This window comes from Oncorhynchus masou, chromosome 5, assembly GCF_036934945.1.
Source record: "Oncorhynchus masou masou isolate Uvic2021 chromosome 5, UVic_Omas_1.1, whole genome shotgun sequence".
Lineage (NCBI taxonomy): Eukaryota > Metazoa > Chordata > Actinopteri > Salmoniformes > Salmonidae > Oncorhynchus > Oncorhynchus masou.
The window spans coordinates 56,454,269-56,479,683 of record NC_088216.1 but is presented as its reverse complement, the minus strand read 5'-3'; the positions used below and the strand labels follow the sequence as shown (position 1 = coordinate 56,479,683).

Here is a 25,415-nt window from a genome sequence, read left to right as displayed (position 1 = left end):
TTTTCTTGTGTTACATCCTGAATTTATAATGGATTAAATTGAGATTTGTGTCAATGGCCTACACACAATAATATCCCACACTGTCAAACTGGAATTATGTTTTTAGATTAAAAAAAAAAGAATTACAAATTAAAAGAGTCAATAAGTATTCAATCCATTTGTTATGTAAATATGTTCAGGAGTAAAGATGTGCTTAACAAGTCACATAATAAGTTGCATGGACTCACTCTGTGTTCAATAATAGTGTTTAACATGATTTTTGAATGACTACCTGTCAGGGGTGTGTATGGGAGGCGAAGTGAGGTGCAGGAGAGCAGAGTGTAATAAACAGGCACACTTTAATTCCGGTCCAAAAATGACAGCAAATAAGAACAATAATGTGTCAAAAACACGGAACATAGCAAAAGTAAAGTGCCTGACAAAATCCACATACCAATAAACAATTACACACAAAGACATGGTGGGGAACAGAGGACTAAATACATGCAGTAATTATAGAATGAAAACCAGGTGTGTAATGGAACAAGACAAAACAAATGGATATATGAGAAATGGAGCGGCGATGGCTAGAAGGCCGGTGACGTTGATCGCCGAATGCTGCCCAAACAAGGAGAGGAGCCGACTTCAGCGGAAGTCGTGACACTACCTCATCTCTGTACCCCACACATACAATTATCTGTAAGGTTCCTCAGTCGAGCAGTGGATTTCAAACACAGATTCAACCACAAAGACCAGGCAGGTTTTACAATGCCTTGCAAAGAAGGGCATCTAGTGGTTAATGGGTAAAAAAGCAGACATTGAATATCCCTTTAGCCATGGTGTATCAATACACACAGTCACTACAAAAATACAGGCGTCCTTCCTAACTCAGTTGCCAGAGAGGATGAAAACCACTCAGGAATTTCACAATGAGGTCAATGATGTCTTTAAAATGGTTAATGGCTGTGATAGGAGAAAACTGAGGATGGCTCAACAATATTGTATTTACTCCACAATACTAACCTAAATGAAAGAGTGAAAAGAAGGAAGACTGTACAGAATAAAAATATTCCAAAACATGCATCCTGTTCGCAATAAGGAACTAAAGTAAAACTGCTCAAATTTTTTTGTTGTCTTGAATACAAAGTGTTATTTAGGGGCAAATCCAACACAACACATATGTTAGGGGATGCATCATGTTATGGGTATGCTTGTCATTGGCAAGCATTTTTTTAGGATAAAAATAAAGGAAATTGAGCTAAGCACAGGCAAAATCCTAGAGGAAGACCTGGTTCAGTCTGCTTTCTAGCAGACACTGGGAGACTAATTCACATTTCAGCAGAAGCATAACCAAAAACAAGGCCAAATATACACTGGAGTTGCTTGAAAGAAAACATTGAATGTTCCTGAGTGGCCTAGTTACAGTTTTGGAATAAATTAGTTTGAAAATCTAAATCAAGTCTAACAAAATTTTATTTGTCACATGCGCTGAATACAACAGGATGAATACACCTTACTGTGAAATGCTTCCTTACAAGACTTTAACCAATAATGCAGTTTTAAGAAAATATTTACAAAATAAACTAAAGTAAAATAAATATACTTACGTAAATGAGATATTTCTGTATTTTATTTTCAATAAATTTGCTAACATTTCTTAAAACATGTTTTCACTTGGTCATTATGGGGTATTTTGTGTAGATTGGTGACAAAAAAAACATTATTTAATCAATTTTGAATTCAGGCTGTAACAACAAAATGTTGAATAAGACAAGGGATATGAATACTTTCTGAAGATCCTATATGTATATGACTAGACAGAAAGACATTTGTTTGTACAGTGGGGCAAAAAAGTATTTAGTCAGCCACCAATTGTGCAAGTTCTCCCACTTAAAAAGATGAGAGAGGCCTGTAATTTTCATCATAGGTACACTTCAACTATGACAGACAAAATGAGAAGAAAAAAATCCAGAAAATCACATTGTAGGATTTTTAATGAATTTATTTGTAAATTATGGTGGAAAATAAGTATTTGGTCATTAATAAAAGTTTATCTCAATACTTTGTTATATACCCTTTGTTGGCAATGACAGAGGTCAAACGCTTTCTTTAAGTCTTCACAAGGTTTTCACACACTGTTGCTGGTATTTTGGCCCATTTCTCCATGCAGATCTCCTCTAGAGCAGTGATGTTTTGGGGCTGTTGCTGGGCAACACGGACTTTCAACTCCCTCCAAAGATTTTCTATGGGGTTGAGATCTGGAGACTGGCTAGGCCACTCCAGGACCTTGAAATGCTTCTTACGAAGCCACTCCGTCGTTGCCCAGGCGGTGTGTTTGGGATCATTGTCATGCTGAAAGATCCAGCCACGTTTCATCTTCAATGCCCTTGCTGATGGAAGGAGGTTTTCACTCAAAATCTCACGATACATGGCCCCATTCATTATTTCCTTTACACGGATCAGTCGTCCTGGTCCCTTTGCAGAAAAACAGCCCCAAAGCATGATGTTTCCACCCCCATGCTTCACAGTAGGTATGGTGTTCTTTGGATGCAACTCAGTATTCTTTGTCCTCCAAAAGGTGAGTTTTAACAAAAAGTTATATTTTGGTTTCATCTGACCATTTGACATTCTCCCAATCTTCTTCTGGATCATCCAAATGCTCTCTAGCAAACTTCAGACGGGCCTGGACATGTACTGGCTTAAGCAGGGGGACACGTCTGACATTGCAGGATTTGAGTCCCTGGCGGCATAGTGTGTTACTGATGGTAGGCTTTGTTACTTTGGTCCCAGCTCTCTGCAGGTCATTCACTAGGTCCCCCCGTGTGGTTCTGGGATTTTTGCTCACGTTCTTGTGATCATATTGACCCCACGGGGTGAGATCTTGTGTGGAGCCCCAGATCGAGGGAGATTATCAGTGGTGTTGTATGTCTTCCATTTCCTAATAATTGCTCCCACAGTTGATTTCTTCAAACCAAGCTGCTTACCTATTGCAGATTCAGTCTTCCCAGCCTGGTGCGGGTCTACAATTTTGTTTCTGGTGTCCTTTGACAGCTCTTTGGTCTTGGCCATAGTGAAGTTTGGAGGGTGACTGTTTGAGGTTAAGGACAGGTGTCTTTTATACTGATAACAAGTTCAAACAGGTGCCATTAATACAGGTAACGAGTGGAGGAGGAGCCTCTTAAATAAGAAGTTACAGGTTTGTGAGAGCCAGAGATCTTGCTTGTTTGTAGGTGACCAAATATTACAGGTATTACAGGCCTCTCTCATCTTTTTAAGTGGGAGAACTTGCACAATTGGTGGCTGACTAAATACTTTTTTCCCCTACTGTACATGTCTGGGTTAGATAAAGGAACATGCAGAATACAGTATAAATTAATGATGGTGAGTCCACTGCACATCGTAAATAAACACAGTCCCACATTCCACATAACCATAAGAGCCTGAAACAGTCTAAATGTATGAGTCAGATGAAGATAAAGATGTCCTTAACTTTTTCAGGGAATTTCTATTTCATTCCTGGGCAGCTGGATGCTCTACTGTGTGGAAACAGCTCGGACTCAGGGTGAGTCTCATGATCTATTACTGCAAAATAAAACTTCCAGTAGATTGGAATAGCCACCATAAAAGGGAACAACAGAAAATAATCCTATCATACCTAAGACTTTCACGCAAATCATGCGTTGATGTCAATGGGAGATTTACTTCATGACTCCATGAAAATCATGACTCCCCTTCTCCCTCCCTTCCTCCCAGGCGGTGCCCTGAGGGCTACACGTGTATGAAGGCCGGGAGAAACCCAAACTACGGGTACACCAGCTTTGACAGCTTCGGCTGGGCCTTCCTCACTCTCTTCCGCCTCATGACCCAAGACTTCTGGGAGAACCTCTACATGCTGGTAAGGCCAAGCTCGTCATAGACAGGGAAAATGAATACTGTAATAATTCCTGCTTGTAATGGCGGAAGCAGTGTAATTCAATGTGGGCGGCTTATATGAGCAGCCGGAGAGCATAGAAACCAAAGCGATAGATTGAGACGGCTCTATGTTGTTGTTTTGAACTGAGAATTGACTGTCAGTTCAGCAGCACTGTTGTTTAACCTTTTACTGCAGTGGGCTAAATCATGGTCACACAGAGTGTTACTTGGTAGTCTTAAACAAATACACTTTGAAACAAATGTATACACCTCACACACACATGGTTATGGGCTTAAACAAATCTGTACTATGTTAGAGATAGAGTTGAAATGTATTAAATTATGAGTTTGCATCCCAATAGTAAAATAAACTGTTTAATATAAACACCAGATTTGAGTTAGTAAAAAAAAAAAGAATAATATTCCACCCACTAGGTCATTTGACTACAGAAAAGGGCTACTGGCTAATTGGTTCATTAAGGCTGGCATTTCTGCCCTGTCTACAACATGCAAAGAAACTAAATCATCATGCTTGACAGTAGATCAGCAAATAGCCTCTCTGCATTTTCTCTCTCTTGGTTTCTTTGCCATCAAACTGTGAGTCACTGACTGCTTCTTGTCAAGGACTGGTCTGTCTGTTGATGAGAGGCTGCATGGATTCTACAGTATCTCAGAGTTTAACCTGATTTCTGGTCTTTGGTCATAATCTATGTCCCAGCTGCAGATGAGAAAGATTCTGTTTTAAGTTTGACTGGAAGAGCTTGAGAGAACTCAACATGTTGTTGAGTATTGCCTAACGTAAGTGTGTGTTAAAATGAAGAGGGCTCTATTTTCGGCTGGCATTAAGTAAGAGCAATTGTTAAATGCACGCTCGTTGGCAATTTCAATATATTAAGCCGGCGCTGTGCTATTTACCAAACCTTGCACCAAGATTGGTAATTTACCTGTCTTATATGAGCACGCTTGTGCTGAGGTGGGAGGGGTGGCAATATCTGAGGTGTGTCCTTAAAAACCTGCGCCAAAGTGCCAATTTCAGGCAGAACTGGTGGGGTTATATAAGTCCAATTAAATGCTGGTCTTAGCAATGGATTGTGACAGCTTAAGTGCATATATAAACCTTGTATTTAGAGACATAATAGACAAATGTTTTTTCCCATTTCCTTTTATTAAAAACCAGGCATAGCCTCCACTCCTCTCAATGAAGGCTGTTTTTTTTGTCCTGCCCAAAGCATTCTCCGAGTAGTAAAGACTATCGATAAAGGGTTTGACTTCTGAGACCACCTTCTTAATCACCAAAGCTTTATTAAAATATTAAGTTTGGGAGCATTAAAACGGTGAGCAGACAAAATCACACCTGGAAGCACCTGTCAAGACTCCTGCATTATTTTCCTACTCTAGCAAACTGGCTCAAATTAAGATCCTACATCTTTATGTATAACCCTCTTTATACTTCAATTGGTACATTTTTAAGCTAGGACCCCGGTCCACAGGCGGGAGGCAGGGGCACTCCAGTACAGGAGGTGGATGCCAACCGCCGATATACCCCACAGAAGAAGAAGAGGCGGGGGCAACAACTGTAGCTAGCTGACTAGGACACTGGTAGACAGTGTCCTAAGCCCCCGCCTATCGGGCACTGCTTTCCCGCAGTTCTGTTAAAGGCGTCGAAGGCAGGTGTTCAGAAGACAGGAGCGAAGGACACTGGGTACTAGCTAGCACTCTCTTACACATCAGGCGGGGGCAACACCGGTAGCTAGCTAGCTGTCTTTCGTCCCGAAAAACTCAAAATACTTTTATTTCCCTTTTGACCTACATTTGAATCACATAGACAATCAGGGGAAATCCAAAATATCAGAAATGTCACACAAGCAGGAAGATGGCGTGCTCAAGGGGGATGTTCATGCAGGAACCAATGGGTTACTCGAGGGGCTGCCTGTAGATGCAGGAATACACACAGGCAGGAACTCCATAAATTGTGGGCCGCGATCACACACGGTTGCATACTTCGAGGGGGTGCGTTATCAATTGGGACAACTTGTGTGCTATCAGGCCAAAGGAAAAGACATGGAATTATGGTTGGTTGGAATTACAGAAAGGTTGCCCCTCGTAAATGGATGTATAGTCTACATTTCACGAGTGCAAACAAAGTTGTATTTTGGCGCAGGGGCCAGGTTATGGGTGGACTCTCATAATCTTTTGTACAAATGTACTCCAAAATTCAGCCATAAATACATAATTGAATACCTACATAATTGAATATCAGCCTACTCCATTTAGGAAATAAAAGTTGTGACCAAGATGTTTCAAATCGGGTTGACAATTATCTTCTAACTTTAGATTTGTGTCCCTCCATTTAGTATGATATGTTACGTTTTGTATGATATATATTAATTTGTGAATGTCTATCATCCATTTTTTATGATGTTACTTCCTCCAATTCGCATGATATGTTATGATTTTCAATGTGTACAGTATGTTACAAAATAGTTAGTACACGTTCACTATGAAGGGAACGAGCGTGCAACTCACATGTACTATACATTTTAGGTGTTGAATGTAAAGATTGCGTGGCTTACTCCGCCAGGAGAAGATTACAGATGGTGTATTATGCATGTATGAGCCATTCCCAGAGAAACCTATTGGTGTGGATGTCAAAGCACCAACAGAGCTAACAGTGCCAAAGATAGTACAGACACCATGCATTGACAGAAAAATACTGCCACTTCAAACAATTAATGGGTAATGTTTATTCATTATGACCATTGTTACAGTATATGGTGCTTCTCTTTGTTTTCCCTCTTTCTTTCCCCCTTTCCTTCCTCCCTCCTCTCCCTCCCTCCCAGACACTGCGAGCGGCAGGGAAAACCTACATGATTTTCTTTGTGTTGGTGATCTTCGTTGGATCCTTCTACCTGGTTAATCTGATTCTGGCTGTGGTGGCCATGGCCTATGAGGAGCAGAACCAGGCGACGATAGAGGAGGCCGAGCAGAAAGAGGCAGAGTTCAAAGCCATGCTGGAGCAGATCAAGAACCAGCAAGAGGATGCACAGGTTTGTCCCTCCCTGGTGTTAGACTGGGTGAGGAGCCATCTGTCTGTCTGTCTCTCTGTCTGTCTGATTGCTGGGTCTATCTGTCTGTACACAACACTCCCTTCACTTCTCCCCTCTCCTACCTGTTCTGTCTTGCCATCCTTCAGGATGCCCAGGTTAGTCCCAGACTTGGTGTGGGTGTTGTCTGTCTGTCTGTCTGTCAGTGTCTGTCTGTCTTCTGGGATTCTTATCCGATTCGTAATTTAGTTTAATCCACAAAATTGTAGCTAAGGTTACTAACGCCAGCTACCGCTCGTCAGCTGTACTTGCACCAAAATCAGGTATTTCTCTTCCAAAAAGCTCCATCTGATAATGTATTGGTGAGCCAACCTGTTTTTAAGACTTATCAAAACTCGTTTTCTCACGGCTTTGTCTTGTCCTGCAGTAGACATAGGCTATAGCCCAGTGAGTAGCTCATGCTCCATGCTCCATGCTAAAACATTTATTTAGCAAATATTCAAATCAGAAAAAGTGATTTGAACCACAGTAAACAAATCAGCCCGAGTCTGTCTGTCTGTCTGTCTGTCTGTCCGTCTGTCTCCCTTCATTCCCTTCACTTTTCCTCTCTCCTACCTGTCCCCCACCTCCCCACCCCTCAGGCTGCTGCCATGGCAACCTCGGCGGGCATGGTGTCGGAGGCCGACGGGGTGGAAGGGGGCGATGCAACGGAGGGTGGAGGTCACCTATCCCGTAGCTCCTCTGATGCGTCCAAGCTCAGCTCCAAGAGCGCCAAGGATCGACGCAATCGCAAGAAGAAGTCTCGTCAGAAAGAGGAGGAGAAGAAAGAGAAGGGGGAGAAAGGCGAGAAGGTCGACCACGAGAAGCACGTTAAGTCCGAGTCGGACGATGGCAGCAGGAGGAGCATCTTCCGTTTCCCAGGCAACCGGCTGGGACGCAAGTCGTCCATCATGAACCAGGTAAAAGCTAGCATTAGACAATAAAGATAAAATATTTTCTTAATTTAAGTCATTTTCAGAGACTAGTGGTTAGAGTGTTGGACTAGTAAACCGGAAGGTTGCAAGTTCAAACCCCCGAGCTGACAAGGTACACATCTGTCGTTCTGCTCCTGAACAGGCAGTTAACTGACTTGCCTGGTTAAATAAAGGTAAAATAAATAAAATAAACTTTCATGAGTAATGAGACATACAGTGCCTATCATAAGTTTTCACTACCCTTGGATATCTTCACATTTTACTGTGTTCCAAATTGAGATGAAAATGGATTTAATTTTCCTTTTTGTGTCAACGATCTACACAAAAACACAATAATGTGAAAGTGGAAAAACATTTCTATATATTTTTATTTTTATTTATGTAAAATAAAACACTTTTATATCTTAATAAGATAAATATTCACCCCTTGAGTCAATATTAGAAGCTATTTTGACAGCGATTACAGCTGTGAGTCTTGTTATTTTAACATTTCTTCAAACTCTGTAAAGTTAGTTGTTGATAGACAGCCATTTTCGAATCTTGCCATAGATTTTCAAGCAGATTTAAGTCAAAACTGTAACTACACCACTCAGGAACATTCACTATCCTCTTGGTAAGCAACTCAGAAGGACAACGTTATCGTTCTGAAATTTTTCTTACATTTTTTATAAACACACCAAATGTTGCACAAAGGTAGATTTAGGTACTCTAAAAATATTTTGATATGGAGCAACCACAGATTTGGCCCCTGGGGGCCATGGCAGCCATCTTACTATATAGCTGCAGACTACCACTATTTTACAAACCTTTAATCTACAAAAAGTCGTGGCATATACTTCTTTGACTTTTAAAGTTACGGTTTATAGTTCTTAGCCTGGTTCTCCTGAAAACCAAAAAGTTTAACAGTTACACACAGTATAACACAATGAGTACAGAGAGAAACACTGCAGCCATGTAGGCCACATTTGTAGGAAAAAGTAAACATTTCTGGGACTGCTTCTAGTGGAGGTGAGTTAGAATGCTCTATTGATGAGGTAGCTCTACCTGCGACATAAAACCAGCCTCGTGACAAATTTGGTGCCTTTACCACAAAGCATTCCTTTTGAATTGTAAAATAGCATTAATGTTGGTGGCCATTTTCACAAATGGCTGCCAATCGCCCCAGGGGCCAAATCTGTGGTCGCGCCATATCTAAATCTTTTCAAGGTACAGCGCATTCGGAAAGTATTCAGACCCTGTGACTTTTTCCACATTTTGTTACATTACAGCCTTATTCTAAAATGTATTAAATTAATTGTTTTCCTCATCAATCTACACACAATACCCCATAATGACAAAGCAAAAAAGTTTTTAAAGATTTTTTTCAATTGTATAAATCAACAAACGGAAATACCTTATTTACATAAGTATTCAGACTATTTGCTATGAGACTCGAAATTGAGCTGGATGGAAACAGGTGATCATCCTTGAGATGTTTCTACAACTTGATTGGATTCCACCTGTGGTAAATTAAATTGATTGGACATGATTTGGAAAGGTACACACCTGTCTATATAAGGTCCCACAGTTGACAGTGCAGGTCAGAGCAAAAACCAAGCCATGAGGTCAAAGGAATTGTCCGTAGAGTTCCGAGACAGGATTGTGTAGAGGCACAGATCTGGGGAAGAGTACAACAAATTCTGCATTATTGAAGATCCCCAAGAGCACAGTGGCCTCCGTGATTCTTAAATGGAAGATGTTTGGAACCACCGAGACTCTTCCTAGAGCTGGCCGCCCGGTCAAACTGTGCAATTGGGGGAGAAGGGCCTTGGTCAGGGCGGCCACTCTGACAGAGCTCCAGAGTTCCTCTGTGAAGATGGGAGAACCTTCCAGAAGGACAACCATCTCTGCAGCACTCCACTAGTCAGGCCTTTATGGTAGAGTGGCCAGACGGAAGCCACTCCACAGTACACAGCCAAGACAACACAGAAGTGGCTTCGGGACAAGTCTCTGAATGTCCTTGAGTGGCCCAGCCAGAGCCCGGACTTGAACCCGATCGAACATCTCTGGAGTGACCTGAAAATAGTTGTGCAGCATCGCTCTCCATCCAACCTGACAGAGCTTGAGACGATCTGCAGAGAAGAATGGGAGAAACAAGCCTGGCACTCTGCTACAAACCTGGCACTACAAATACAGTAGTGTCAGGCTTGTAGCATTATACCCAAGAAGACTCAAGGCTGTAATCGCTGCAAAGGTGCTTCAACAAAGTACTGAGTAATGGGTCTGAATACTATGGGGTATTGTGTGTAGATTGATGAGAAAAAAATGTGTAATCCATTTTAGAATAAGGCTGTGACGTAACAAAATGTGGAAAAAGTCAAGGGGTCTGAATACTTTCCGAATGCACTGTACACACGTCTGTATCAAATTTGATGCTTTTATCACAAAGTGAATGATTAAGTCAAATTTCTCAGCTTAGCCACCCGACTACAATGATGTCATACCAATGCAAGGTTTCATGTTAATTACTAAGGCCTCACACCTCTCCCTCGCTGCCATTTTTTATTTTCTCCTTTCTTCTTTCTCTCCTTCCTGGTGATAGTCAGTGACGTCGCGTTGTGCTGACACATTTTCTGTTCAACACTAGTGCAAAGGAGAGCAGTTTTAGTGTAGCAGCAGTGACTGTACATTACACTAGTCTTGGTCTGTTTGGTGTGAGGGAAGGGAAGGCCAGAGAGAGGCTTGCTTTCACAGGACCCCTCTACATTATTTATAAGGCCTTTTCATTGATCATTCACGGCCCTGCTGATAGCGGTAATCTAGCTGTGTTTTTTCATTACTCTGAGAAGCCCAGTCAGAACTGTTTACTAAGCAAAATGGACCTTTGCATAATATTTGTGTGCCTGTTTTCTAAAGTGACCATCTTCTAGTCTTTAGTTGCTGTGTCTTTCCATGTTTGAATTAACCATGATCTCTTTTCTGTCTCTGTAGCTAGGTTTCCATCCAATTGGCGACAGATATGCGAATATTCTAAAATCTGCATAAAGACAGATACACTTCTTCCCACCAGTGGTGCGTTTCCACTACACAAAATGTCCTTTTTCGCTCAAGTTTTCATGTACCGAATAAAAATCTAATATGTTTCCATCCCATTTTTAACTCTACCGATAGTTTTGTAACAAAAACAAATGTTAAATAACAAATGTGCCTACTCTGTTCTTGGCATGTGCGCTCCAGCCAACAGCTCACAGATACAGTCAAATCATATCAAACTTTATTTGTGACATGCGCGAATACAACAAGTGTAGACCTTGCCGTGAAATGCTTACTTACACACAGCGCAGTTCAGAAAATATTTACCAAATAAACTAAAGTAAAAAATGATAAAAATAACACAATAAAATAACAATAATGAGGCTCTGTATAGGGGGTACCGCTACCGAGTCAGCGTGTGGGGTACAGTCGAGGTCATTTGTACATGCACATCATAACTTATTTTCATCTGTAGCCTAATAAACTGCAAGGTTTCCCGAGTCGTAGTGAGAGGACTACACACCATGTCATCACGTAAATCCAAGTTTACTTCGATATGATGGTTGTTATATCAATATTTGTGCATAAAGGGGTTTCCATCGTAATTGCGCGCATAATACATTTTACAGACACAAAAAGATCCCACCATGTCGAACAAACAAATGATCTGTCGGCATTTATGAAATTGTACCCCCTGTATATAGCCTCGTTATTTTTCTTTATTTAACTAGGCAGTTAAGAACAAATCTTATTTACAATGACAACCTACCCTAGCCAAACCCTAACCCGGACAACGCTGGCCCAATTGTGCACCACCCTATGGTAATCCCAATCATGGCTGGCTGTGATACAGACTGGAATTGAACCAGGGTCTGTAGTGAAGCTTCCAGCACTGAGATGCAGTGCTTTAGACCACTGTGCCCGTCAGGAGCCAGATTTAATCTTCATTTTACTTTCTTTTTTTCATTCTTTCTCTCGCTCCCTCTCTTACCATCTCACACCAACCCTCCCCCTCTCTCTTTCCTGCTTTGTTTCGCTATCTGTCTCTTCTTCTTTCTCATCCCCTCACCTCTCTCTCCCTTTACTTCTCACTCTGTCTCACCCATTCTTGTTCGCCCCCACCTATCTATCTATATTTCCCTCTGTTTCTCTTCTCTCTCTCCATCCCCCTTCTCCCTCTCCCTCCACCAGTCTCTCCTCTCCATCCCGGGCTCGCCCTTCATGTCGCGCCACAACAGCCGCAGCAGCATCTTCAGCTTCAACAAGGGCCGCCCACCCAAGGACGTGGGCTCGGAGAACGAGTTTGCCGACGACGAGCACAGCACGGTGGAGGAGAGTGAGGACCGCCGGGGCTCCCTGTTCATCCCCTACCGCCGCAGCAGCTACAGCGGCTACAGCCAGGGCTCGTCGCGCCTCATCAACCCACTAGCGCCCCACATTGGAGGGAAGAGGAACAGCACGGTGGACTGCAATGGCGTAGTGTCACTCATCGCTCACCAGCCCGGCGGGAGCCTTCTGCCTGAGGTGAAAATAGATAAGGCAGCCACTGACGACAGTGTAAGGAAGTCCATAAACACTTTTTAGGCATGATGGAGGTTGCTCCTGCCCTGGTCTCTCCAGCTTCTTTCTCCTATTTTTCCTTCTCCTCGCCTTTCATTTCGGTCCGGTTTCCTCTCTCTCTCTCTCTCTCTCTCTCTCTCTCTCTCTCTCTCTCTCTCTCTCTCTCTTCTCTCTCTCTCTCTCTCTCTCTCTGTCTCTCTCTCTCTCTCTTCCTCTCCCCTCCTCTCTCTCTCTGTCTCATTCTCTCTTTCCCTTCTCTGTCCTTCCTTCTCATGAATTGCTCAGCACTCACAGCCTTATTACACCACTCCAATGTTTAGTCTTTATTTCTCCCTGCTTCAGCTGCTCTGAGTGGCTTCCACCAATGAAAAACAACAGATTCCTGGCCTCCATTATACCATAGTAACCTGTCTATTAGCATATAAGTCCGTTTAAAATCATCCTGAATAGAAGTCTCTCTAAGAACCTATCCGACAAACAGATAGCTCTCCCTAGGATGTCGTGCCCCATCCACAACAAGCATTGCTAGAAACTCTCCCTCTTAATCTGGCCTCTTCCCAAGGATTTGCAAATTCAAGACCAGTTTATTCTGTCTGTCTTTCAGCACAATTTATCCACCTCTCTTTTGTCCACCGCCCCAAGCTACTGGAGGTGCAATAAAACATAACCTTTTTCCAATAACAGCATTCTTCCTCATCCTAGTTACACTAAAACAAAGGTGCTAGTTAGTACCAAAAAAGGGTTCTTTATTTTGTCCCTGTTTATAAAAATGTGTATGGTTCTTCATTACACTGATAGAACTAGAAGGTTCTTCATTACACTGTTAAATATTTCCCGTCTACTGGTTGCAGTGAAAATAAGGTAACTATACAAAAAGTTAATGTATTTGTAGAGCTGGATTAAGGTATTATTGCTGTAAGGGACAGTATGCTTTTGTATTTGGATTACTTTGGAGTAAACCTGACTTGGGCTTTGAACTCACAAGCTCTCAGTTGCCAGCGACCTGACTTTCCTGCTATGCCACTGTGTCTGCAGGTACTATAGAGATTGTTAAAAGATTAGAACCAATAGATATTCTGTCATTTGTCCCTATGGGGGAACCATTTTGGGTCATGAAAAGGGGACAATGCGCTCTTCCAGAAGCTTGGCTGGTGCATAAAACCCACAGATTCAGACACACAGAAGGAGTGATGGTCCGCACTCAAAAAAATATGTAGCGTTTTCATAACATACGCAGACATTTTGGCCTTGCAGCCTTCTAGATGGGGACGTTCAAGCGGCACACAGTCGACTACAAGGAGCAGAACGTCTACACCGGTCTGTCTTAGAATTTTGAAAATAATTCCAAACAGAATTTGTAGGGAACAACCAATGAGCAGCAGTTGCTTCTAATCCGTGTTGCCATTCATCTGATGTGGCTTCTCTGGTCTGCCAGAATTATAGGGTATGGGAGTGGGCACAAAAGGCAATTGAGGGCATCAGGTGTGAACCATTCATGAATAAAATCAAATCAGATTTGATTTGTCACATACACATGGTTAGCAGATGTTAATGCGTGTGTAGCGAAATGCTTGTGCTTCTAGCTCCGACAATGCAGTAATAACCAACAAGTAATCTAACCTAACAATTCCACAACTACTACCTTATACACACACGTGTAAAGGGATAAAGATTATGTACATAAAGATATATGAATGAGTGTTGGTACAGAACAGCATAGGCAAGATGCAGGAGATGGTATTGAGTACAGTATATACATATGAGATGAGTAATGGAGGATATGTAAACAAAGTGGCATAGTTTAAAGTGGCTAGTGATACATGTATTACATAAAGATGCAGTAGATGATATACAGTACAGTATATACATATACATATACATATGAGATGGGTAATGTAGGGTATGTAAACCTTATATTAAGTGGCATTGTTTAAAGTGGCTAGTGATACATTTATTCCATCAATTTCCATTATTAAAGTGGCTGGAGTTGAGTCAGTATGTTGGCAACAGCCACTCAATGTTAGTGGTGGCTGTTTAACAGTCTGATGGCCTTAAGATATAAGCCGTTTTTCAGTCTCTCGGTCCCTGCTTTGATGCACCTGTACTGATCTTGCCTTCTGGATGATAGCGGGGTGAACAGGCAGTGGCTCGGGTGGTTGTTGTCCTTGATGATCTTTATGGCCTTCCTGTGGCATCTGGTGGTGTAGGTGTCCTGGAGGGCAGGTAGTTTGACACGGTGAAGCGTTGTGCAGACCTCACTACACTCTGGAGAGCCTTACAGTTGTGGGCGGAGCAGTTGCCGTATCAGTCGGTGATACAGCCCGACAGGATGCTCTGAGTGCTTTTGGTGACAAGCCGAATTTCTTCAGCCTCCTGAGGTTGAAGAGGCGCTGCTGCACCTTCTTCACGACGCTGTCTGTGTGGGTGGACTAATTAGGGAGTAATTAGGGAGAGCTTCAGTTCTAGGGCTAAAAAAACCTTTCAATTTGATATTGCATTAATACTTAAATAGTTCAATTGTAACATGAATAGGATTTGTGACTGTATACAGTACAATCCTTTGTTTAAAACATCAAATTTGTTCACTCATGGAGCAGTGTTGCTTTGGGCATCTTCGTTTACCTCATTCCAACGTCCTCTCGTACCTCTCCTTGTGCAACTTTGTCTTTGGCATGTGTGCGTTTGGAACATTGCAGGGGCAAGAGGACCAAAAAGGTATTTCTGGATCTGGAGGATGAAGAAGACATCGCTGAGGTAGAGGATTCACCGGATTCTGAAGCGCTGGCCTGTTGGGACGGGTGGGACGATGTCTGCGATTGCTTGGGTTTCTCGGACAGCCAGGTGTAGACGTTCTGCTCCTTGTGGTCGACTATGTGGCGCCAGTTGGGTCACAAACAACCCAGAGCAGAAGACTAGAAGCATGGCTTAGTAGGGCCGTGGTGTTCAGATAGCTATTTTTGGACACCAGTGAGAGTAAATGTAATTCTGGTTAATCTTTTCAACAGAACAGATGAACCGGAATTAAATTTGCTCTCACGGGTGAGTTGGACCGCAGAGTGAAGAGAAAAGCAGCCAACAAGTGCTCAGTATATTTGGGAACTCATTTAAGACTGTTGGAAAAGCATTCCAGGTGAAGCTTTTTGAGAGAATGCCAAGTTTTTGCAAAGCTGTCATCAAAGCAAAGGGTGGCTACTTTGAAGAATCTAAAATATATTTTGATTTGTTTAACACTTTTTTGTTTACTACATGATTCCATATGTGTTATTTCATAGTTTTAATGTCTTCCCTATTATTTTACAATATAGAATAGTAAAAATAAAGAAAAACAGATGAGTAGGTGTGTCCAAGCTTTTGTCTGGTACTGTAGATACAGCATAAATTACTGCTGAATATGAAAACATTCTGCCAAAACAGTCAATAGACCGGTAGCTTACGTAAAATATTTGACAGTATGGGTAGGCTACAGTATTGCTGTGCGATAGGAGCACGACATCATTGCCTATTTCATCCCAGAGCCTATACCAAGGCAGGACATAGAAACCTAATAATATATTGAATAAATATTGAACAACAATTCATCTTTTGCATGCCGTGGCCTATTGCAAATTGGCCTAGTTCCCGCAAATAAAGTGTGTTATTGTCACCATAAAAGGTGAATGGAGGGTGTTTTCCAGGCAGAGTTTTAATGCTAATTTTACATCAGATCTCATTTATAATGGCAAATGTGCATATGTACGGCATGCACCAAGTTTATAAATCTCTATTTTTGCTCAGAATTGACAAATGGCACACACAGAAATGTTATGTGAAATGTATGCAATGGGTATAAATGAGGCCCCAAGAAGTTAATGTTTATTTTTCAACAATTTTCTGTCAGCTTGCTGCAAGTAATTATTGTAAAATTCAGGGTAACTTACTGTGGCTGATCTCTGTCATGTTCACTGACTAGATATGGTGATACGATATGGTAGGAAGGTCAGTGCTGCCAACCAAGGATCCCAAGGGTGCTCGCTACAAATAATGCTTTAGTAATTATCAACTAATGTTAAGCTATATTGTAATCAACAAAGTTCAGTGAAAGTACATTAAGTTACTGGCAGCTAGTTGCAAGTAAGTTACTTGCAGTTACTGCACTGTAAAACAATCCTGTTTTTTTTACGGTAACTTACTGGCAGCCAGATACCTTAAAGTTACTGTGAAAAAAGTTTCCAATAATGTACATTTAAACCAAAGTTTCTTTGGATTAAAAAAAAATACAGTAACATACAGTTAACTGGCTGCCTTTCTAACAACATGTTTTAGTGTGTGGCTATTGGCAACTTTCAGGCATCGAACTGCCATTAACTTACTCTGAAATGCACAGTAACCTCTTATCAGTGCATCTCTTTATGGTCACATGCTCTTACAACAATTGCAGAACTGACAGTGTTAACGAGGTGCTCAACCTTTGACGACATAACCATCAACCACTTAAACTGGCACAACACTTCCACTGAAGGTTGACACAAATACCTCAAATTCAGTAATTTGTTGTTTACCATGAATTCACTACAACCAGTACCTGTACGTTACCATCAAATTACAGGAACTTTTTAACAGTGTACCAATTCATGGCATAAAGGAAATCATGGTGGAGAGGGAAAGAACAGGATAGTTCTTCACAGCCTTCACAGCAGTTAAGAACACTTCCTGAGCAGTAAAAACCCTAGATGAAAAATGCTTATACATATCACCCTCACCCCTTGACAAAGAATCTCTAAATATTTATTTGTTTGTGTAGCATGGTAGTTTGAAATCCCCTTACTTCTCTCCAAGCCTAGCGTTTTACCTACTCTCCAAACGTAGCATGGTACAGTGGCTGTCTTGACTTCTCTTTTCTTATTAGCTATATGCCTGCTCTTGCATGGAGGTTTGGGAAGGGGATACAACTGTTATACGTTTTGGGTGGGACAGAACGGTTTGCTTAGAGTGGGATAATGTTGTAAGGAATGGGGCTTAGTGGTATTTTTAGTGTCTGGTGTATGGCATAGGGTTTTCGTGTCTGGTGTGTGGGATAGGATTGGGTGTTGGACTCTCTCTCTCTCTCTGGTTTAAGCATACCGTGTGTCAGACACAAAGGCTAGGGTTAGTGATTAGAATGGTTTCAAGATGTAGTGTTTGTGTAAGGCTTCTGATGGGTGTTTGTGTGTGTGTCCTCTCCCTGAGCGCAGACCACAGAGGTGGAGGGGAAGAAGAAACACTCGGGCTCCCTGATGGTCTCTGTGGACCAGCTCAGCCGCAACAAGGACCGGACCAACAGTGTGATGAGCGTGGCGACACATACACACTCACATACTCTGCTGGAGGGTACGGAACTCATACACACTCACACACACTGGTGGAGGGTACAGTTACCTCTACACACACTCTCACACACACACCCACTGGTGGAGGTTACATAACTCACACTCACTCACACACACTGGTGGATGGTACGGCTGCCTCTGTCCTCACATCCAACCTCTCACCTTTCAACCCCTTCCCATTTAGCCCTGCCTTTTTGCAATACACTGACCTGACCACCAGACAACCAGCCTTATAGCAACGGGTCTATTTTTGTGACTCTTTTCCTCCCTCTCCCTCCCTCTCTCTCTTTCACTCTCTCTTTCACTCTCTCTTTCACTCTCTCTCTCTCTCTCTCTCTTTCCACACTCTCCCTCTTTTCCTGTCTCCCACTCCCACTCCTACTCTCTCTTTTCCTCTTATTCACACTTTACCATTTTCTCTCTCTTTCACTTTGTCTCCCTCTCCTTCTCTTGGTTTACCCCTTTCTCCCTTGCCTCCCTCTGTTCCCCCCCTCCCTTTCCCCATACAGAGCTAGAAGATTCTCAAAGGGCATGTCCATCATGGTGGTATAAGTTTGCCAACCTCTTCTGTGTGTGGGACTGCTTTCCCTTCTGGCTGAAGATCAAGTATGTGCTCAACCTGATCGTCATGGACCCTTTTGTAGATCTGGCCGTCACCATCTGTATCGTCCTCAACACCCTCTTCATGGCCATGGAGCACTACCCCATGACTCCTCGCTTTGATGAGACGCTGTCAGTGGGCAATCTGGTGAGAAACAGTCAAGTGTAGGGTACCACAGGAGTGTGTCAATGTGATTGTCATGTTTCTCACATCCAATTATTTCTCTCATACTTGGCTCTCTACCTCTGCTCCACATCTCTCCCTCTCTTTCTCTCTCGCTCTCTCTCTCTCTTTCTTACTCTCACTGTCTCTACCTGCTCTGTCCATGCTGTGAGGAAGGAAGTGTGGTACAGATCCCTCAGAGCACTTCTTTGCTGGTTTAATCAGGCCCTTTCTTACACGCACGCACGCATGCATACACGCATTACACTCTGCCCTTTGAAGGGAATTCATAAAAAACTCTGCTCTATTTTAAAGCAACCTTTTCTCACCACAGCAGCTATCTCAGTTTCTCTCCCCCAAATTTGTCTCTCTCTTTCTTGCCCCATTTTCTTCTCTGTCTCTCTCTTCCTACTGATTTAGCAGTTTTAACATGGCAGGACAGGAGTATGTCCAGGGGGTGGCAGGATTGGTTGGTTAGGGGATACATTAAAGTTGAATGTAACATGATTGATCGCTACCTTGTTAAGTGGAGCATACTGCTTGGTAAGGTATGAGGCTGGTGTGTGAGTGTGAGGAGAGGTTAGAGGGTATATGTCGTGTCCACTTGCTCTCAGATATCTCAGTTCAGTAGCAGAGTCCCTGGCCTGTCCGTGTGAGGTCAGAGGAATTGGCGTGGTGTAAGGGGTGAGATAGGAAATGAGGTCACAGAGATTGGCGTGGTGTCAGCAGCTATATGGGAAATTAGGTTACAGATGTTGGCATGGTTTCAGTGGTGGTGCAGGATGAATCATTGAGTGCTCTCTGCAGTGATGATTGGGCACATTATCAAGTATTGGGTACATGATCCGGTATTGGGCATAGGCCCATCAACATGCCATCATACAAACCTCCCTGTGTGTGCGTGTGTGTGGCACTGCTCTATGACCTTGTCCTGCCAGGACAACCTTCACCAGCACTGAGACTCCAATCTATTTTTAATCAGCACTACATCAAACAAAATGCCATGCAAGCAAGATCCATTTCACATTTCACTCGCAAATTTCTGTATTTAAGCAGAATTTCTACAAATCATAAGTACTCCGTGATTTTAACCTCCATGTTCTGCATCACAGCATAGAACACACAGATCAGAACTCTCAGATACAAATCTTGAGCAGACATTTTCTGGTTTCTATCAGAGATCAGCATGATATGTTATAATATACTACAAACTTGATTCTATATTCAGATGTAGTATCTTAATTTGATCACTCTTTTGTCGCAGAGACTTTTCCTGCGCTGCAGGAATTTCAAATAAGTCTTGAGATTTATATAAATTCACTGAAAACATGCAGTTCTCTTCCTTTCACTAGATCTCACACCTAAACTATAGCCTACTGTAGCCTATCAAAACTAATTTCCCATTAAAAATGATCAAAACGGGTCAAATCAAGATCTGACATCTGTAGTGCCAAATAAGAGTTCTTTGACTTGTAACCATAGCGGAACCATTTTTTTGGTGCTATATAGAACACCATTTTGAAGGTTCTATAAAGAACCATGATCATAAGGTTCTAAATAGAACCTGTATGGTTCTATAAAGACAACACATTACTTTGCAGCAAACCTGCTTCCACCAATCCCACAATGTAAATAAAAAAAGTTGATTCAACATACAATTGTAATGCAACCAGCTGCAATAGGATTGTGAGTTTTCTCAACATTTGGGCATATAGTTGAACCAACATACAAAATGCTTGCTTGCAAAATTCTGTGTAATTAGGGGTTCACAGTGAAGCTCTGAAAGCTATTGTTATTTTCTGAATGATTATTTCTTTATTTATTTGTTGACATGGTCCAAAAAAAACCTCAAGCATAGATTGGTAACTTTTTTCCTAATTTGGCACACAGAAACTAGAGGCCATGAGTAACTTGGTCAAAAATGGCACCGATTGGCCAAAAGGTGGAGCTGTTATTAGCAGTCTCACTTCCATCGCCCTGTTTGACCTAGAGACTTGAATGCCTCATGCTTAACAAATTTGCCTCAAGGACCCACAAGGTCCATCAAGATAGATTTATCACTATCTTGGACATTTTGGAAAACCTTTGAAAAACGTATTCTCATGAACCAGAAGTCCAAATAACACGCAATTGGGTATGTAGGCCCATGTTACATCTTTTAACATAGTTTGAGAAAAGGGATTGGTTAAGAGATGGCTTAGGTATTGATAAATCAGGAAATCTGATTTTAAGTATCCATTTAAATCCAATCGGAATCCACTTCACAATGGTCTATCAACTCGAAACAATACCGTGATGAACTATGTTAAATTTGGCATTGATTTCTTAAAGAATAAGGAAAATAATTATAAAAAATCTTCTTCTCTTGAACTAAAAGTCAGTTTCACTCCAAATGTGGTCTTTGGATTTATCACAGTAGTCCTTAAAGAGTTCAAGAAGATAGTGTTGATCCATTCAAAGATGGCCTTACTATCCAGTAGATGCATATGAAAACATATGCTAATATATATGCTCAAATATGCTACAAATACTTACAAAATCTTCTCAACCATAGGACATATGAAAACATATGCTAATATATATGTGAACGTGCAATCACTGGAGAATAAACTGGACGAGCTCCGTTCAAGACTATCCTATCAAGGTTATCTGAAGAACTTTAATATCCAATGTTTCTCCGAGAAGTGGCTGAACAAGGACATGGAAATATAAATCTAGCTGGTTTTTCTATACATCGGCAGGACAGAACGGCAGCATCGGGTAAACTGAAGGGGTGTGTTGTGTGTCTCTTTTTAACAACTGGTGCGCAATCTCTAATTTTAAGGAAGTCTCGAGGTTCTGCTCACCTGAGTTAGAATACCTCATGATAAGCTGTAGAACATACTATTTACTGCTGCTGGGACTAAGACTGCACTCAACATAGGGCCATAAACAAACAAGAAAATGCTCACCCAGAGGTGGCGCTCCGAGTGGCCCGTGATTTTAATCAAAGAAAAAATGAAATCCGTCGTACCTCATTTTTTACCAGCATGTCACTTGTTCAACTACAGGTGGAAAAAAACTTTAGATTACCTTTAATCCACAAACAGAAACACACACAAAACTCACCCTCGCCCTCCATTTAGCAAATCTGACCATAACGCTATCCGACAAACCATCAAACAGGCAAAGCGTCAATACAGAAGTAAGATCCAATCTTACTACACCGGTTCTGACGCTGGTCGGATGTGGCAGGGCTTGCAAACTATCTCTATACCAGGCGGTGTCAGAGGAAGGCCCTAAAAATGGTCAAAGACTCCAGCCACCCAAGTCATAGACTGTTCCCTCTGCTCCCACACGGCAAGAGGTACCAGAGCGCTGAGTTTTAGACGAAAAGGCTCCTGAACAGCTTCTACCCCAAAGCTATTAGACTGCTGAACAGTTAATCAGATGGCTACCCGGACATATTTTCATTGACCACCTTTTCATTTGCACTGACTCTCTAGCACTGGTTCTATGCACACTTACTGGACTCTATCCAACTGATCTTGTGTCCCTTCTGTCATCTAGTGATGTGCAGTTTGCAAATTATTCATCATATTTTTACTAACTCAAGAGTCATGATTCGTTTATTGGAGTGACTCATTTGTTTAATCTGCTGGGCTCAATGCAATGAGTCCTAAAGCAGGATTGATACATGCTCCTCCGACTCAGCGGCTCCAGAGAGGTGTATGTTTAAATACATGTTCAGAACTGATAATTGATTCCATGGTTTAAGAATGACTGCAATTAATTGATTATTAAATGTTATGATGCACACAGCTTTGTAAAACCAAATCATACACAGCGTCTGCTCAACGAACTCGAGAACAAAATGATTGGGGGGCTGCAGTTCTCAAATGATGTTGTGCTTATCACCCTCATGGCAGGCAAGCAACGCATTCCATCAAGAGTCGATCACAATCTAGTCAGCAGCCACAACTAGACCTTGTTTCAAATGTATCAATAACTAATCTTATTTGTATGCAGAGCAATCAACAAATGTAGCCTACATCGTTCAAAAAGCACACTTTTGCAAGTATCATTCCCAAATGACAGCTCCAATAAGCCCCCTATGGTGAATGATATGTGAACAAGTTTTCAGTTCATCGTTCGCCGGTATGGGTCCTACGTGCTCTAGGCATTACTGACTCAAATTAACGAAATTAGTCAAATGATTTGTTCTTCTGACTGAACGAATCGAAAAGATCAGAGTCAGTAAAAAGAGACAAACTTGACATAACTACTGTCATCCAGTGAACCCTGTGCATTGATTCTCACAGCTATATTTCATATGCTACCCCAAACTGCATGATAACAGTGCCTAAAACTAGTTACCACTGTCATTTTCTGCGGAGTATTTGGCTGCTCTTAACAAGGCAGGAAAGACAACGGGGAAAAAAATGTTTACAGATTCCCACGCAATCATGAAACACAATTGGTGATACCAATGAGATAAGACTCAAGAGCTGTCAGAAAAGCGAATAAACCTTTCTCCCCGTCAAGACCTGAACCCAGACAGCTGTCAGTACAAGGTCTGCTACGATCATTTCATCACTGGTAAATCAAGGCTGATCGATTTTGAGTTTATTTGAGCTGTTCTGCTAACTAGGTGTTAACAACAACGCTACAGTAAATTAGCCAAAATTAGCTAGCTAGTTGGCTTGTAGTCTAGCTTTTAGAATGTGTCGCGTGAGTTTCAAGTTTTGGGAAGCAATTGTTTCACCATAAAAATGCACATTTATAACAAAGGATTGCATGCCTCTGTCATTGCATTTGCAGACTAATGTAAACCTACTATTCCTAATGTGATGAGTAGATTTGATAGTGATAATGTAGGCTATTAATAAGCGCATATTGGCATAGGCTTAACCTTACTTTCCTTTGCATTGGAAAAATGTGGCATTTGATACACATTTCATGCAATTTTACTACACTTTATATGACTGGAGACAGCAGAATATTTTTTTAATAGGATGATAGCCATGGCCTACTCCGCTGACACTGACAACAGATCAATAAAAAACGATTTTGCCTTCAACCATATGAATATATAAAATATAATTTGGAGCGTGTAAAATACTACTGTTTATGATACTGTAAACATACTGTCCTGTCATAATAGTGTAGCGACCCGCACAGACAGCTGTGTGTTATGTCTTAGGCTAGGATGTGGTTGTGTTGTACTGACCAGTACCCGGTGTTCGCGGGGTCCGACATAGTCATATCTGCCAATAATGCCTGGAATGTTCTGATGCCGGGCATCCTGGTGGTTGGTGGAGGGGGTTGGGCAGGGGGGTAAAAGACCAGGTTCAGCTCACGATTGGCTTATGGGTTATCTGTTATATGAAACAGTAGCCTTGTTTAATAAACCGTCAATAAACTCAAGCCTCTGTCTGGACAATTGTTCCTTTATGATCTAGTCAGGTCATTACAATAGGCTATATTGTTGTATGGGTTAAATGAAACATGTTTTTTAATCTGTGCTTTGCCTTGCCCCATTTAATAAAAAGTATTTCATATAGCCCAACATTTTTCTTTCTTTTACAATTTGAACACATTTAGCATAGACTATGTAATTGTTGTGGTAGTCTTAGGCAAACCATCTTCATTATCACAGTAGCACCTCTAAGTGCCATTCAGACCTTCTAGGAGAAACGTATTTGGCATTCAACTTGGTGACAGTAGTTGTATGTTTTAAGCTAAGGATCCCTTCATCTCCTGCTTTCATATATTTCACCACCTAGATTACAAGGGTTGGAATTGCACTAAACAATTTAATGTCAGCACAATGCATGTACAAAATCCAGTATAATGATTAGCCTCATATACATTGTCTACAGGTATCATTTTTAAATTGAGAACATATAGCTGAACAGTATATAAACAATGTGTGAGTTAAGCTATTCTCTGTTTCAGATGCAAAATGTCAAGGGCTGCATTGCAAATGCCCATAAGGCTAATGCCATCATACTGTAAGCCAGTGGATCTCAACGCCAGTCCCCGAGTACCCCCAACAGTACAATTTATTATAGCCCTGGACAAACACACTGATTCAACTTATCAACTAATCAGCAGGCCCTCAGAGTTGAATCAGGTGTGTTTGTCCGGGGCAATAACAAAAATGTGCGCTGTTGGGGGTACTCAAGGACTGGAGTTGAGAACCACTGCTGTAGGCCTATGGCTGCATTGACGTTGCATACCATTATCAGCTGCAAAATGGAGTCGCATGGCTGATGTCCTGAAAAAATTGTGACAATCAAATAAACCCAATTGGAGAGCTTATGACTGAACAGAAAGGTAATGTTAATTTATGAATGCAACACAGAAACAGACAAATTAGAGACAGATTCCCTTTCCCTCTTTATTGCAGGATTGTGATCTGTGTTTAATCAACATCGACAGTAGTTCATTTGGAATAATAGTTAAATTCACAAGTAAAACAAATTTAAACACTTACTGTAACTTCAAAGAATCAACACTATTTCATATAATTTCAGAGTACAAGTAAGCTAACTCATTTGTAAGGTTAGACGTTTTAGTAACAAGTAGACCATTATTACCAAACCCATAATTTCAGGTGAAGAAAAAAAAGTCAATACCATAGGTGGCCAACCTCGCTCCACTGATTCCTGATATACGGGGAGAGCAGACTTCTGGTCTAGCCCAGCACTAGCACACTTGATTATTAACCAATTAGGTCTGATACATTGAATCAGGTGTGTTAGTGCTGGGCTGGAACAGAAGCGTGTACACCCAGCATGGTTGGCCTGCTCGAGTTGTAATAAGTTTATAGATTGTGTGTGAC

At 41.6% G+C, this 25,415-nt stretch overlaps 1 protein-coding gene across 1 annotated transcript in view; it reads left to right on the top strand.

Annotated features, from left to right (window-relative positions):
* The window catches only part of LOC135539915 (sodium channel protein type 8 subunit alpha-like), a 113,040-nt gene that overhangs the window by 40,305 nt on the left and 47,320 nt on the right, over nucleotides 1-25,415 (top strand). Inside the window, exons 8-14 of the mRNA XM_064966167.1 lie at nucleotides 3,478-3,541; nucleotides 3,733-3,874; nucleotides 6,732-6,938; nucleotides 7,577-7,894; nucleotides 12,113-12,445; nucleotides 17,692-17,827; nucleotides 18,336-18,574. Coding sequence (XP_064822239.1) covers nucleotides 3,478-3,541; nucleotides 3,733-3,874; nucleotides 6,732-6,938; nucleotides 7,577-7,894; nucleotides 12,113-12,445; nucleotides 17,692-17,827; nucleotides 18,336-18,574 — 1,439 coding nt within the window. The remainder of the gene's footprint in view (nucleotides 1-3,477; nucleotides 3,542-3,732; nucleotides 3,875-6,731; nucleotides 6,939-7,576; nucleotides 7,895-12,112; nucleotides 12,446-17,691; nucleotides 17,828-18,335; nucleotides 18,575-25,415) is intronic.